The sequence below is a fragment of the Symsagittifera roscoffensis genome, chromosome 5, assembly GCF_963678635.1.
Source record: "Symsagittifera roscoffensis chromosome 5, txSymRosc1.1, whole genome shotgun sequence".
NCBI lineage: Eukaryota > Metazoa > Xenacoelomorpha > Acoela > Convolutidae > Symsagittifera > Symsagittifera roscoffensis.
The window spans coordinates 44,345,971-44,360,186 of record NC_087066.1 but is presented as its reverse complement, the minus strand read 5'-3'; the positions used below and the strand labels follow the sequence as shown (position 1 = coordinate 44,360,186).

General features: G+C 43.2%; 3 protein-coding genes across 4 annotated transcripts in view; 2 read left to right on the top strand and 1 right to left on the bottom strand.

The window, feature by feature from the left end:
* The window catches only part of LOC134846062 (protein angel homolog 2-like), a 513,790-nt gene that overhangs the window by 32,919 nt on the left and 466,655 nt on the right, over positions 1–14,216 (bottom strand). The window contains exon 1 of one of the 2 annotated variants that reach the window (XM_063863248.1): positions 11,918–11,929. The exons of the other annotated variant lie outside the window; for it this stretch is intronic. The gene's annotated coding sequence lies outside the window, so the exon portion shown is untranslated. Of the gene's footprint in view, positions 1–11,917; positions 11,930–14,216 lie in introns of those variants that run through there. 2 annotated transcript variants of the gene reach the window in all.
* LOC134846061 (CCR4-NOT transcription complex subunit 2-like) overlaps positions 1–14,216 on the top strand; it is a 421,605-nt gene that overhangs the window by 395,698 nt on the left and 11,691 nt on the right. The window contains exons 2-5 of the mRNA XM_063863247.1: positions 12,699–12,776; positions 12,908–13,198; positions 13,263–13,325; positions 13,405–13,832. Of these exons, the coding sequence (XP_063719317.1) occupies positions 12,708–12,776; positions 12,908–13,198; positions 13,263–13,325; positions 13,405–13,832 (851 nt within the window). The 5' untranslated portion in view covers positions 12,699–12,707. The remainder of the gene's footprint in view (positions 1–12,698; positions 12,777–12,907; positions 13,199–13,262; positions 13,326–13,404; positions 13,833–14,216) is intronic.
* LOC134846064 (methylated-DNA--protein-cysteine methyltransferase-like) lies at positions 12,012–12,656 on the top strand. Its single transcript, XM_063863251.1, has one exon. The coding sequence runs from the start codon at positions 12,031–12,033 to the stop codon at positions 12,616–12,618; it is 588 nt and encodes a 195-aa protein (XP_063719321.1). The 5' UTR covers positions 12,012–12,030; the 3' UTR covers positions 12,619–12,656.

Below are 14,216 nucleotides of genomic sequence, written 5' to 3'. Positions count from 1 at the left end.
CTTGAAAGCTATGATTTTGCGAATGAAGCCAGAAGCGAACAAGTGGTTGCACTTGACTCCTCGAATAGCAGCATTGGGCATGAACGCTTTCGAGCGAGGCCCAGCGATCATCACGAAGATTCGCGCCCACCTAGTGAAAGAATTGAAATTAGCGGAGAATGCAGAACAGAAGTCAGCAGAATTCATAGACAGGATGTGGCAAATAACAATCGAGGCATTATGGACAGAGAACGTGAGAGGAGAAGAAGGTTTCGAGAGGACGGATAGCACGTCAGAAGGGTTGGGAGCAGGATGGACCGCGTCCTTCCTGGCAAAAAGCTACCCGGGTTTCTCTCGCTATCTGACAAACGAATTCCTCAAAGCAGTTGTTGAGTTTTTTATCGTCGTGATCCTAGGACTGTTTGTGACGTTTGGAGTAGAAAATTTTGTGAAACGACCAGCAGTGCTGCTCAGTGATGGAATACAGATTCTCCGACTGGATGGGATCCTGACATTAATTGCGATCACGCATGGAAATTTGGGAGCATTGATAAACTTAACCCGCTACCCCGAGCAGATGAGGGAGAATGTGAAAAAGATTGACACGAAACGGTCTACGACCTCGTGGACTAAAATATGGGATCCAAGACACTCTGATCAAAAAGCTACTACAACAGTATCGCTTCGGAACCGGAAAAGATACGACGATAGAAAAAGAAGAGGATGTGCGACGTTATGCGGGGGCATGACCCTACTTACAAATTTAAGCCTAACTGTGAGGACAGATCCCTTAGCACTGATCAGGGGAGTCAAATAGTTTTTAACGATGATATACGGCCCAGCAGTGACGTTCGCGTCCTTGATGCGAAAGTGGAAGCCTATAGAAAGTCGGCATTGCACCTGAACCTCATTTCAGCAGTGGACGGGAGCGTACTCAATTGGTGTAAGCAAAACGTGCTACGCGAGTTGATGAGTGAGTAATTTATGTCCCAGGTGTTTCTTTTGCGTTTTTGAGGGTCAATATAAATCAGATTGTCCTTAATTTTGGTCTACTATGGCAGACGTCAAGCACCCAAGACATGACGAAGCTTTATTGGGTGTCAAAGCCAGTAAGGCACGCCTGAAGAAGCTGAAAAGAGCTGACTACGAGCCGTGCTAAAAGAAACGAGTGATGAAACAATATGCGGTACACATTGGATACGAAGCAGATGTGACTGCACATCTGTTAGACACCGATGGAAAAAAGATTAGAGTAACAGGACTTCTAGACACAGGAGCAGTGGTCAGTTTAATGCCGATAAAGACACCAGGGAGGACCTGATACCAACGAATTTAAGATTGGCAGCTGCTAACCGCGGAGCGATCTATGTGGCCGGGAGAACTCCAATAACAGTCCTCCACATGGGAGGACGGTCTCTGGATGAGTTTCCTCATGGTGGAGAACCTGGATGATTCGGATCAGTTCCTTTTGGGTGGCAACTTTGTCAGGAAATTTGACGTGAAGATCGACCTCAATAATGACCTGATAAAGATTAGGAACCCAGAGAGGAAATATGTTAAGCGACCAGTAAACAGAACAATAACTGCTGAAAAAAGATTTTAATTTTTTAAGACATAAAAGTAAAATTACAGCCCGGTGAGCTTACCGTGGAGAGCAGTAGTACTACGTCACTTTGAAGAAGAAATGCGAACTACTCCGAAGATACATGCTCTGATAGCAGTACATGCTCTGATACATACATGCTCTGAGAGCTGCAACTCAGATATGCTTGGTGTATGGCGGGATTGACGATGGGAGAGTATGACTCGGAAGAAAGAAAAGGTCGAAGGAAGACAAGGTTCTCTTGATGACGAAACTGAGAGACCTTATGATCCATGAAGGAGCGGCAGTAGCGTGTGCGAAACGGAGAAACGCTCTGTTTCGTCCTGTTCACGTTGGAACAAATGTCGGTACCAGCGCCGAATACTTGTGCAAAAATGCTGAGAGAAGGCACTGAGCTAGCGAACACCTTGCCCTTACAAGCGCTAATGGACATTCATCAAAGCAAGCCAATGCGGGCGAACATGAATGAACCCGTAAAACTAGAACTATTGAAGAAGATCGTTGAAATCCGAACATTCTCGAACAGAGAGCTTAGGCTCACGAAAGAGTCAATGGATATACTGCTGAAGTCCAGTGAATACTGTGGACCGATCAGAAAGAATTCGTACCATTGTGTGTGTGGAATTGTTGGAACGGCATATAATCCTTTCATCAATGAGGACATACGTGATTGTTACTTTGATTACGAACAAGCGGTGTTGATGAGGTTCTTGCCGTCAAGAATTTCAGCGATAAGGAGCATTGCCAGTCAGCAAGTTAAATTGGGACTTTTATTGAAGGAAAAAAAGACTGCACCTTTTATACCGAAATCTGATAACCGAGTGGAATTTGATTGAGTTTCTCAGATGAGTTACTGAGAACGAGCGTGATGGTGGTGTGGGAGTTAATGAAACCATCATGGTGCCCGAGTCCAAATGCTGATTCCAAATTACGAGCGACACAGGAGGTGCGAAGGGAATTCAATGCAGATTGCAGTTTGGGAGACCTCAACGTCATCTACAACTTGATGACAACAGCTTCTAGGAGCAACCGAGAGAACAATGTGGAGTTGCCTGGCTGGGGACCACAAGACTGCAATTAAACTGGTAGCTGTCTAGCAAAAGTCTGCGGACTAGAAAGTCATGTGTGTGGAGGTCTCGACTGCGTAAAGACATTGGCGAAACAGCACAAGCAATTGACGATACTGTTCGGAAACATAGTGATGAAAGCGAAAACAGAAACAGATCTAATTGCTGATTGCCATCGAGGAACTGAAGTGAATCTAGTGACTGCACTAGGATTCTACAGCGTGTTTGGTTCTTTAGAGTGTAGAAGTGTTTCCGGGAGTGTTACAAACTGAACAGAATCAAAGTGGAAATGGAGAGAAGCAATAGAAGTGGAAATGAATATCAGGCAGAGTGAAATTTATCGCCGACCGTCTGAAGCGCAATAACTAGTAGAATCGACTTTGGCGCCGATGCAAAAGCCGATACCCAGTACACTTCGCAGCAAAGTAAAAGGCTTTACTCGATCGTGGGAGTGGACTGGTTGATAGCAGCCAGAAATAACTTCAGCTCTACCGTAGCATTACGGTTTGCTCACCTTGAGGGACTGCCCCCAAACAACACCAAGGGCCCCGTGAAAGCCAGACCTTTGCGAGATCGAAGAAAGAATCATAGTGAGCAGAACGGAGAAGAGAGAGCAGGGAAATATTCGACCAGTAGAGCACCAACGGCGCAACATGTCAAGATGATTAAGCAGGTGCGATCACCTCCGGCTCATGTGAAAGAAAGAGCCTATCCAAAAATAGTAACCCAAAGAGGTGATGCTGAAAGATATGGTGAGTTGAACTTTCGAATAGACGAGACCATCTTCGCAGCGTATGACAAAGCAGAGACGAGGAAAGCAAAGATTTTAGTGATTGCGAGCTCAGACGTTGCCCATGCCTCTAAGTCCTTGTTTTGGCCGACGTAATAATGTTGGCGGGAACTGACCTAGATTGGATGCAATCCACATCAATGGCAATCGGGGTTCAACGACAAACCCAACTGAACCCGATCACAATCGTGTTTGCCGGTGTCAGTGATCACCTGCATAGTAGAGGTCTCCTGAGCAGATTTAGAGAGCCTTAAACAGTGGGAGATGCAGTGTGGCCAGCAATCAAAGAAACCCTGGAGTCCATGCGCGAGATCATGGTTGTGTTAAAGGAAGGCGGTTTCCAGAAGATAACGCAAAAGCCAGTGCTCGTGTTGTCTCCGGAATAGAAGTGGAAATTAACACCTCCCGGGTGGACTTAAGTTTGTGTATGCAATGATAGCGCTACTCTCAGAAAGGAAATATGATTTAATCATACCTGTACCAAATGGCAAAGTAGAGGCAAGGAATCTGAGGTCACTTCGGTCAGAATTGCCTTCAGTATGGTCGGATATCTCAAACGCTATGAGAGGATTCGAAGATCATTCTGTACACATGCTGGTGTTGGATGAAGTGTTGGGATTGAAACTGTCCAATTTCAGCAGACAGCTCAAGATGAAGCCAGGAATCGACGATGATCACCGAGTGATAGTGGGGAAAGTCTAATGATCTGTGGCTTAGAGGAATGAAGATCAAGAAAGAAGGAGGGAAGAGGCACAACAACAAAGAAATGAAAGCTCACTTGAAAGCTATCATTTTGCGAATGAAGCCAGAAGCGATTAAGTGGTTGCACTTGACTCCTCGAATAGCAGCATTAGGCATGGACACTTTCGAGTGAAAGAATTGAAATTAACGGAGAATGCAGAACAGAAGTCAGCAGAATTCATAGACAGGATGTGGCAAATAACACTCGAGGCATTATGGACAGACAACGTGAGAGGAGAAGAAGGTTTCGAGAGGACGGATAGCACGTCAGAAGGGTTGGGAGCAGGATGGACCGCGTCCTTCCTGGCAAAAAGTTACCCGGGTTTCTCTCGCTATCTGACAAACGAATTCCTCAAAGCAGTTGTTGAGTTTTTTATCGTCGTGATCCTAGGAATGTTTGTGACGTTTGGAGTAGAAAATTTTGTGAAACGACCAGCAGTGCTGCTCATTGATGGAATACAGATTCTCCGACTGGATGGGATCCTGACATTAATTGCAATCACGCATGGAAATTTGAGAGCATTGATAAACTTAACCCGCTACCCCGAGCAGATGAGGGAGAATGTGAAAAAGATTGACACGAAACGGTCTACGACCTCGTGGACTAAAATATGGGATCCAAGACACACTCTGATCAAAAAGCTACTACAACAGTATCGCTTCGGAACCGGAAAAGATACGACGATAGAAAAAGAAGAGGATGTGCGACGTTATGCGGGGGCATGACCCTACTTACAGATTTAAGCCTATCTATGAGGACAGATCCCTTAGCACTGATCAGGGGAGTTAAGTAGTTTTTAACGACGATATACGGCCCAGCAGTGACGTTCGCGTCCTTGATGCGAAAGTGGAAGCCTATAGAAGGTCGGCGTTGCACCTGAACCTCATTTCAGCAGTGGACGGGAGCGTACTCAATTGGTGTAAGCAAAACGTGCAACGCGAGTTGATGAGTGAGGATTTACTGTTCGCGAAACTAGCAGAGCCAGATATGACAGCAGTAACCTCAATGATCACTTCCGTGACCGAATGGGCGAAGTGGATAGAGCGCATAACGAAGTGTTACCAAAACTCTTGATTTTACGACCCTATGACAAAACGAACGGCGAGATAACTAAAATTGCTTGTTTAATTGTCCCATACCAGAAGGTGAGAAAAGAAACTGAAGACTGGGGCGACTATAAAATGTGCCAGAAGAATTACCTGAAAATCCTCTAATTCAAAGGATGTTGCTCGGAGCAAACTGCATAGTGCACAATCCTAGGTTGAGTGCTGCTTTTCAATCCAACGAACGAAGGATGGCAAAATTCTCTGAATCGATGGACCCGGGCTGCGTAGGCAGAAAGGCTGGCGTGCTGCAATACACGCAGTTTCCATATGTGGATGAGTCGACGAGGAGAAGGATGAGCCATGCGGCAACTCTGAAACCTGGAAAATTCGAGGAAAAATGGGACAAATTGGACCTGGCGCCAACTGCCATGAGAGGCACAGCGGACTTGCAGGAAGCCGCATTAATCGTAATGAGTGTAAAACCGGAAATCGCAATATTAGGGAACCTGCTGATTAGGACTGCTCTCGGGCCCTTCGGCTGTGAGGAAGTCAAGATAAAACACGGAGGAAAGGAAGACAGGCCAGCTGGCAAGCTAGTCGTGCCAAAGTTTCCAGTCGAGACAATGAATGACGAGCAAGGACAATCAGGGTCCGGAAGAAATGAAGGGCGAGTTGATGAGGAGAAAGAGGACCGTCAACCAGAAAAAGCGATGGAAGAGGATCCCGACCAAGCGGGAAGGGATGATGACAAAGCCTCAGTGGGTGGTGCGTCTAGCCTGGATTTTAATTTCTTGGATGATGACGAAGTTGGAACAGAAACGTTGACAGGGACGACTGAGCCAGCGGAAGATGGAACTTCCCTCAGCCTTTATGAATCTAAGCCATAACTTACCGGAGAGCAGCTCTCCTGGCAAGACTAAAGCCATTGCAATGAAGTTTTTAACGGAGTCTCCGCGTAGGAGAAGAGTAGAAGGCGCATGCCGAGTGACTTTCCTGGGAACCTTGCCAGAAGAAGAGTGGGAAGTTCACCACAGGGATCATGAAAATAGAACAGGTGTGAAATGCACGGAGTTGCTTTCATGGAAGAAGTGTGGACAGTAATGAAGTGCTACGGGACCCATTCGATGTTTGAAACAGGTCTCAACAGACCGCTGATGCGGGAAATTCTTGATAAATTGGACGATTGTGAAGGGAGAATGAACGAATTGTTAATTGATTCCAGCACTGATGAAAGTGAAGCTAACTCTCGGATCAAAACGACGCAACAAAAAGCAACGAGGAATTCGTATACCTGTCCAGAACTCGAAAGGGAACAATGCGATGGAAAATGGTGATCGATAAGATCAACGATATGAAGATGAAATACGGCAGCAGAGTGACGCTGAGAAAACTGGGACGACAAAAGTGGAGTTGAATTTCCAGCAAAGGCTGTTAACTCAAAAAAGCTAAACAAAAGCGAGTGGAAGAGGTCATGTATAAGGGGCAAGGCGATGTCAGATTGCCTGGCGCGTCCAGAATGATTTCCGATTTAATTATGGTGCCACTCACCCTCATGGCAGGATCAAGATCAGCCAGTTATAAAACCAAGAGGAGTGACAGCACTCTTACTTGAGCTACCCTAGAAATGTTGATACTCAGCCAAGGTGGTGAAAAGACCCCTCGGGACTTTAGACCATCATGCATGACTCACGGAAAGGAAAGCGTCATAGAACAGCTGACGCCAGTGGAATACAACCGATTGACAGTATCGGATACCGTCTCGGTTGACGAGCCGGCCGGTGGATACATGGAGATGATGAGGTACAAGAATACAGCTAGAGGACACCTGATTGCTCTAGAAAGTAAAGGTGCCGTGGAGTGTTACCTGGAAGAAAGGATACAGGGCACAACCATGAAATTCACGATTGGTGAGCTTACCGTGGAGAGCAGTAGTACTACGTCACTTTGAAGAAGAAATGCGAACTACTCCGAAGATACATGCTCTGATAGCAGTTTCGTACGTCAGAACTAAGCTGCAACTCAGATATGTTTGGTGTATGACGGGATTGACGACGGGAAGACAAGGTTCTCTTGATGACGAGTCTGAGAGACCTTATGATCCGTGAAGGAGCGGCGGGAGCGTGTGCGAAACGGAGAGACGCTCTGTTTCGTCCGGTTCACGTTGGAACAAATGTCGGTGCCAGGTCTGAATACTTGTGCAAAAATGCTGAGAGAAGGCACCGAGCTAGCGAACACCTTGCCCTTACAAGCGCTAATGGACATTCATCAAAGCAAGCCAATGCGGGTGAACATGAAAGAACCCGTAAAACTAGAACCATTGAAGAAGATCGTTGAAATCCGAAGATTCTCGAAAAAAGAGCTCAGGCTCACGAAAGAATCAATGGCGATACTGCTGAAGTCCAGTGAATACTGTGGACCGATAAGAAAGAATTCGTACGATTATGTGTCTGGAATTCTTGGAATGGCATATAATCCTTTCATCAATGAGGACATACGTGATTGTTACTTCGATTACGAGCAAGCGGTGGAGGTTCTGGTCGTCAAGAAATTCAACGATAAGGAGCATTGCCAGTCAGCAATTTAAATTGGGACTTGTATTGGAGGAAAAGTGACTACACCTTTTATACCGAAATCAGATAACCGAGTGGAGTTTGATTGGGTTTCTCAGATAAGTTACTGAGAACGAGCCTGATGGTGGTGTTGGAGTTAATGAAACCATCATGGTGCCCGAGTCCAAATGCTGATTCCATATTACGAGCGACGCAGGATGTGCACAGGGAATTAAGTGCAGATTGCAATTTGCGCGACCTCAACGTCATCTACAAATTGATGTCAGCAGCCTCTAAGGGCAACCGAGAGAACAATGTGTAGTTGCCTGGTTGGAATAAAAAGACTGGGACGAACCTGGTAGCTGTCTAGTGAAAGTCTCTGGACTAGAAGGTCATGTGTGTGGAGGTCTCGACTGCATGAAGACACTGGCGAAATAGCACATCCAGTTGACAATACTGTTCGGAAACATAGTAATGAAAGCGAAAACGGAAACAGAACTATTGCTGATTGCCAGGAAGGAACTGAAGTGAATCTAGTGACTGCACTAGGCTTCTACAGCATGTTCTTTAGAGTCACTCATGAATCCAGAACGAAAACAAGAGATGGTCATAGCCATCAGTGTAGAAACGTTTCCGGGAAGGTTACAAACTGAACAGAAACATACTGGGAAACGGAGAGATACAATAGAAGTGGAAATGAATATCAGGCAGAGTGAAACTTATCGCCGTTCGTCCGGAGCGCGATAACTAGTAGGATCGACGTTGGCGCCGATGTGCAAAAGCCGAAACCCAGTACACTTCGTCGCAGTGTATGTAAAGAGTACAAGGATGATCGTAGATCAGGCCTTCTCCGTGACAAAATGTGTAAGACTTGCGAGAATGTCGGAGAAATCTTACGCGTTGCTTTGTAAGATGTTTTCCGCACTTCAGTGATTTTTAAACACACAAAAAGAGAGGATCAACAGCGACGGATTATAATGCAGTAGATGAGACTGATGACTGAAATGAAACCACTACTGGAAGCGTCGGGGAAACGAGATTGGAGAAGCATCATGTTAACACATGATGAATTTCTGTGCCATTGTTTGCTACAAACATGGTGGTATCCCGGGCGAAGTAATCTGGTGTTGATGTGGGACTCTGAAGAGCTGATCTCCATGGGTTTACCAGACTCATCACAGCCCATAACGATAGTGATAATTGGAGTTTTGATGGCAATTCATGTTAAGGATAACAGTCGACAAGAAGAACCGACCAAACAACAGTAAGAGGAACTGGATTGTCTAAAAGATTTAGATCTTTTCGAGACAATGTGCAAAATTTTGACTATTCCGATGGAAGTGAAGAAACTATGGAGACGCCTGATGCCGTTGTTCAGAGCCAACATGACTGCATGGCGAAGAAGTATGCCAAGAAGCATATATCGAAGCACAGCAGAGTGTACATTTCATATCAGATGGGCTTAGGATTGGAAGCTTTCAAGCGAGCTTTGTAATGCATCGGAATGTAGTGACCACCGCAGTGAACAAAACGTCGACAACGGATGATTGAAGGGGGACAAAAAGAAGAATGTTTGAAGAACAGCTTCTGCAGACACAGGGAAACTAGTCTTGACACTCTACCTTGCTGCAAACAAAAAGTAGAAGAGCATAGGCGTTGGAGGACTGCCTTCAACAGCGTCAGAATGGCCACTGATGTGTTGCAAGACACCAAAAACGAGTGCAGAGTTGATGTCACAAAAGGAAGAGATGGATCAGTGCCAAGAAAGCCGGATGACAAGGTGCAAAAAAGAGAAAGATTAGAAGAATTTAGAAGTTTTGGAACCTCTAACTGACAAAAATTAAAAGAGAGAAGTGAACAAAAAAGTGACAAATTAGGAAATATAAAACTCAGAATTGCTCTTGTGCGAGAAAAACTCAAATGAGAAACAAAGCAAATAAGCTTGAAATTGAAACTGAATGAAAGAAATGCTTTTAGTTGTTTTTGTGTTTTAAATTTGTTGCGTTTACAAACTTACATGGTTAATTTAGATAGTGTTTTAAGAGACACTATCTTTTTATTTAGAGAGGCTTGAGTGAAAAGTTTATTAAAAATTTCCAGCCTGCATGATTGTTTCTAATCAAGTAAGATGGCTGTTCACTTTGTAATGACATGAAAGACTTGAATACCACTTGAAGAGGAAGATTGTTACTTCTAACCACCGATTTTTTTAATTTTAGTTATCAGGACCAATAACAACTAAATTTCCGGAAGGAGGAAGAATAGTAGGATAAGTTTCGTTTGTTGGTTGGCAGGAGCGTCCTGTGTCCCAACACTTTTTAAACCAAGGAGAAGCAGTTTCGAATCGAGATAATGGCACTGAAAATCAGAAAAAATATTTTATCTTAAGTCATATCCCCAAGGTGCAGATTCATGAAAAATGTTATAAAGTAATAGCGATGTAGTATGATTTCATTTGTAGCTTGCGGTGAGTCGATATGATGTGGATTCGACAGCGAAGAAAAAACTGAAAACTATTTTGAAATCGAGACTATCCGAATTTCAACGACTGTACTGCTACAATCGTTTAAGAGCAGTTCCCGAGAATTCGGAGGGCTAGTGTGAAGATTTTACTACCCTTCCTGGAATACAACAAGACCGATCTTCGGATTCAACAATTCGGAAGGGTCTTTGGAAGAGACTGAATGTTTCAGAATAAGAGAAGCTAGACATTGAGGCAAAGGGTTGATCCATTTCCGATGGATGTGATAATTTTTATCTTCTGAACAAAAACAATAATAATATGATAATAAGTAGTAGCCCTATTTTTACGGTTGACCTCGTGTTCTGGGGATACTGAGACCCAGCCATGAGTTCAAAGTTTTTGCAAATAAACAAGTTAATTTGCGCAATCTGGCTGATAGCCTTAAAAAGTAACGGCTTTGTCGACCTGATGTTAATGGACAACACATTGAACTGGCTTTTGTAAAGATGGTTAAAAGCAGTCTTTTCATAACCTAGCTTTGTTTTCTGTTGGTTTTTACTTCGGGCGAATGTTACATTTGATCCCACTTTCTCTTGATCTACACTGCTAATTCAAATGAAATGCCTTCATTATTTTTTACAGACTTGTGTCACAACAACAATGCATCCACATCGAATTCCTGTATGCCGTTTAAGGCGACTTTTGATAGAACAGTTTATTCAGGCTTAAGATGTACGTGACAATTGTATGAGACGCAGTGATCTGTTTCTTCAATTTCTAAGATATTGGTTTTGCAGGTCTGGCAAACATTAACCGTTACTCATCTTTAACCGGTGGCAACTGAAGGTTCATTCGGAAAAAAACAAGGGAAGACTTTTCAGTACTGATCAACCGTTGGTACCTTTGGAAAATCAATACCAAGCGTACTCACTGATTTGCTCACGTGGACTGTTCAAAAAATCGGCAGACTGACAATTGTTTGTGTGACAAGTTATCACCTTTGTGTTTCCGGTTTAGTTCAGTTTCGTGTCGTATTTCGAGTTCAAAATTTTTCTCTGACAAGATTTTTGATGTTTTTCAGGCCGTTGAGGTGAATTCTATCAGGTTTAAAGTAGCGTACCTGAAGTAAGGCTACTGACGCCGCATTTTTTCCGCTCGACTCTTGGCTGAACACTCGGTGAATCACTCTCAATTCCCTCGGTGAATCACTCTCACTTTCCTCCCATTCGCGAATACTTAGAACACTCGGTGAATCACTCTCACTTTTGTCCCATTCGCGAATGCTTAGAACAAAAGCGTGTCTTTTGATTATATGGCTGACCAAGTCTGCCAGTTCGATCAGATCTTGGGTTGTTTTCTGGGGAGTGTTACTAGAAGACTCGAACACGTTGAATAGATAGTTGCGACCAAGAAAAAGAGTGATGTTATCGAAACAGCTTTCGGGGGGATAAAGTCGTATGCGTGCCTTATCCCGGCTTCATGGAGTGACAAGATATTGAGATTTCCGGCTTCCTATAAACCTGGCCTGTGAATCTTCGTCAGAGCAGCATTGTAATTTGTCAGAGCAGCTTTGAAAAAATGAAATCTCGAATGTTAAGGCATACAACGAACTTTTCTCTAAAATCTTCCCATTAGAGGCCTACCACACAAGTTTCGATTCATAACAAACATGAAACTATTTAATAAGTTGATAATTCTATTGATATAAGATATGTTGTTAATTTGATTGTTGATGAGATAGTTTATACTTTTTGATAGCGTTGTTTAGTTGGTGGTTTTAGATTTTCGTGATGTCTTCTTCGAAAGTTTTGCACTCAAACTCAGTTTCTTATAGGTCACCAATTGGAGTTATTTCTCTTTGCTTTTCTCATCGAGGATTCCTCCGTGAAGTGACCTTAATGAACCAAACGATCTCCACTGGTTTTCAAGAAAATCAAATTTCAAGCGGACCATTCGAAATTCATGGTCATGAAGACGCGCAATGTAAATGTTTAGAATGGCTAGATGAATATTTCGAAGGGAAAATCATTGATCATAACAGATTGATTGATTTCATTGACATGGGTGATCTCAGTGAATTTTCAAAAACTGTACTGAAAACTTTGCTCAAAAAAGTTTCTTATGGGCAGGTAATATCTTATGCTATGCTCTCTGAATTAAGCACGGGAAGCACATCATCTGCGCGTGCTGTGGGAAATGCTTTAAGGCACAATCCATTTCCAATTTTTGTTCCATGTCACCGTGTTGTAAAATCTTCTTACTTCACCAGATCAAACTCAATCAAAGGTGTAGGTGGCTACTGTGGTCAAAAGTCTAGTTTTGTTAAAGAGTGGTTGATTATGCATGAATCATCTAATGCTGCCGACAAGAAGCCATGAATTTTTTGCCTATGTTTTTTTAATTTATTGTGGTCCCTTGATCAAATATTTCTGTTGTTGGCTACAGGTTTTTTTTTTTCAGATGTGTAATGAATTACGACTTGTTAACCGCAGGCGGATCATCGGGAAACTTAACGAAGAAAGCAAATTCTGGACATGTAAGAATAAATTGTCTCAATGGAATCTATGATATATAGTCGATTACTTAGAATGTGTATGATCAATTAGAGATTATGTTTACAGAATCATACAAGACCCTAGATGTAAAAAATAGTCAATTCTGTTTTAGCTCACCAACGATCTGTTTTCGGCAAATTCAGATCTTTATTCAAATTCAACGACTAATAACTTATTCCAATCGACGAATGATAAAGATCTCCTGTTTAACTCGAACCTAAGAACAAACGGAACTGCTGAAAAAAGTGAATTATTTCTACGTGACAACGGTCCCTCACTGCCCAAAGGAGTTAACTACAAAGACCACTTTTCAAGCATACCTGCTTCTAGGGGTCATCTGAACGAAATTTTTTCATCGGCTGATAAGAACAATCCATCGTATCAACGGCTGTCCGACAAAGAGGTACGGGTGCATACCTCGTGCATGTTTTTCCTAACTAAATCGAAATTATTGAATTTGTGTTTAGAATTTTGGTGCTGCGAACGGGCCCATGAATTTTCTGAACCAAACTAACCGATCTTTAAACTCAGTAAGTAGATTTTGCTTAATCATAATGGTCCTCATAATATTGCGGCAAGATAGTATTTGATTTTAACGACGCTTTACAGACTGCATTTGGAAACGATAGCTCTTCAATTATCCCTTCAAGTGCAGCTGGGTCATTCGGAGGAGCTATGCCTCCTCAAGCTGGTCGGCTGTCGGCGTTTCCCCAATTGTCGCAACAGCAACTGCAAGCGTCTCCGAGTAGTCGGACAGGATTCGGAAGCTCCGTTAGTTCAGTTCCTGGCGGAGGGGGGCAGTTATCATCGCAACTACAGAGTCAACAAAGTGCAGCCTCTTTGCTGTCTTCGTCCGCAGTGGTAGCTCCTGGTCAACCGCAGTCAGGCTCTTCGGTGAACAGGTCATTGTATAATCAACATATGACCACGAATAACTCATCGGGTTTGGGATTCACTAGTCCAAATAGGATGTCTCCGAATAGCAACATGGCGCTGCACCAAGCTAGCTATGGATTCAACTCTGTTACCAAGAGAAGGTAAAGTAACGATACTTCAAATCATGTCTTTTTGAACAAGCGGGGCGTAGTAGAATACTACGAAGCAACTCTTCTTCAGAATCTAAGTAGCAAATTAAAGTGCTCATTTGCTGAATGGTATCTTTCAACCATAGTCAATTTAATAGCATCTACTGCTGTTTTTTGGTAGCTTTTCACCCTTGCGATAAGCAAGACTATTACAATCCGGTACTAGACTTTTTTTTACCGTAAACAACTTTGTCCTCAAAATCTTCACTTCTTCTAGAGGATCTTCACTTCTACAGGACCTTTCACATTTCAAATTTAAATAAAGTACTGTCACTTAAGTAGTAATTACTTAAAGCCCGTCTCAGGTTGTAATTATCTTTTCAAAAAAATTTCTTA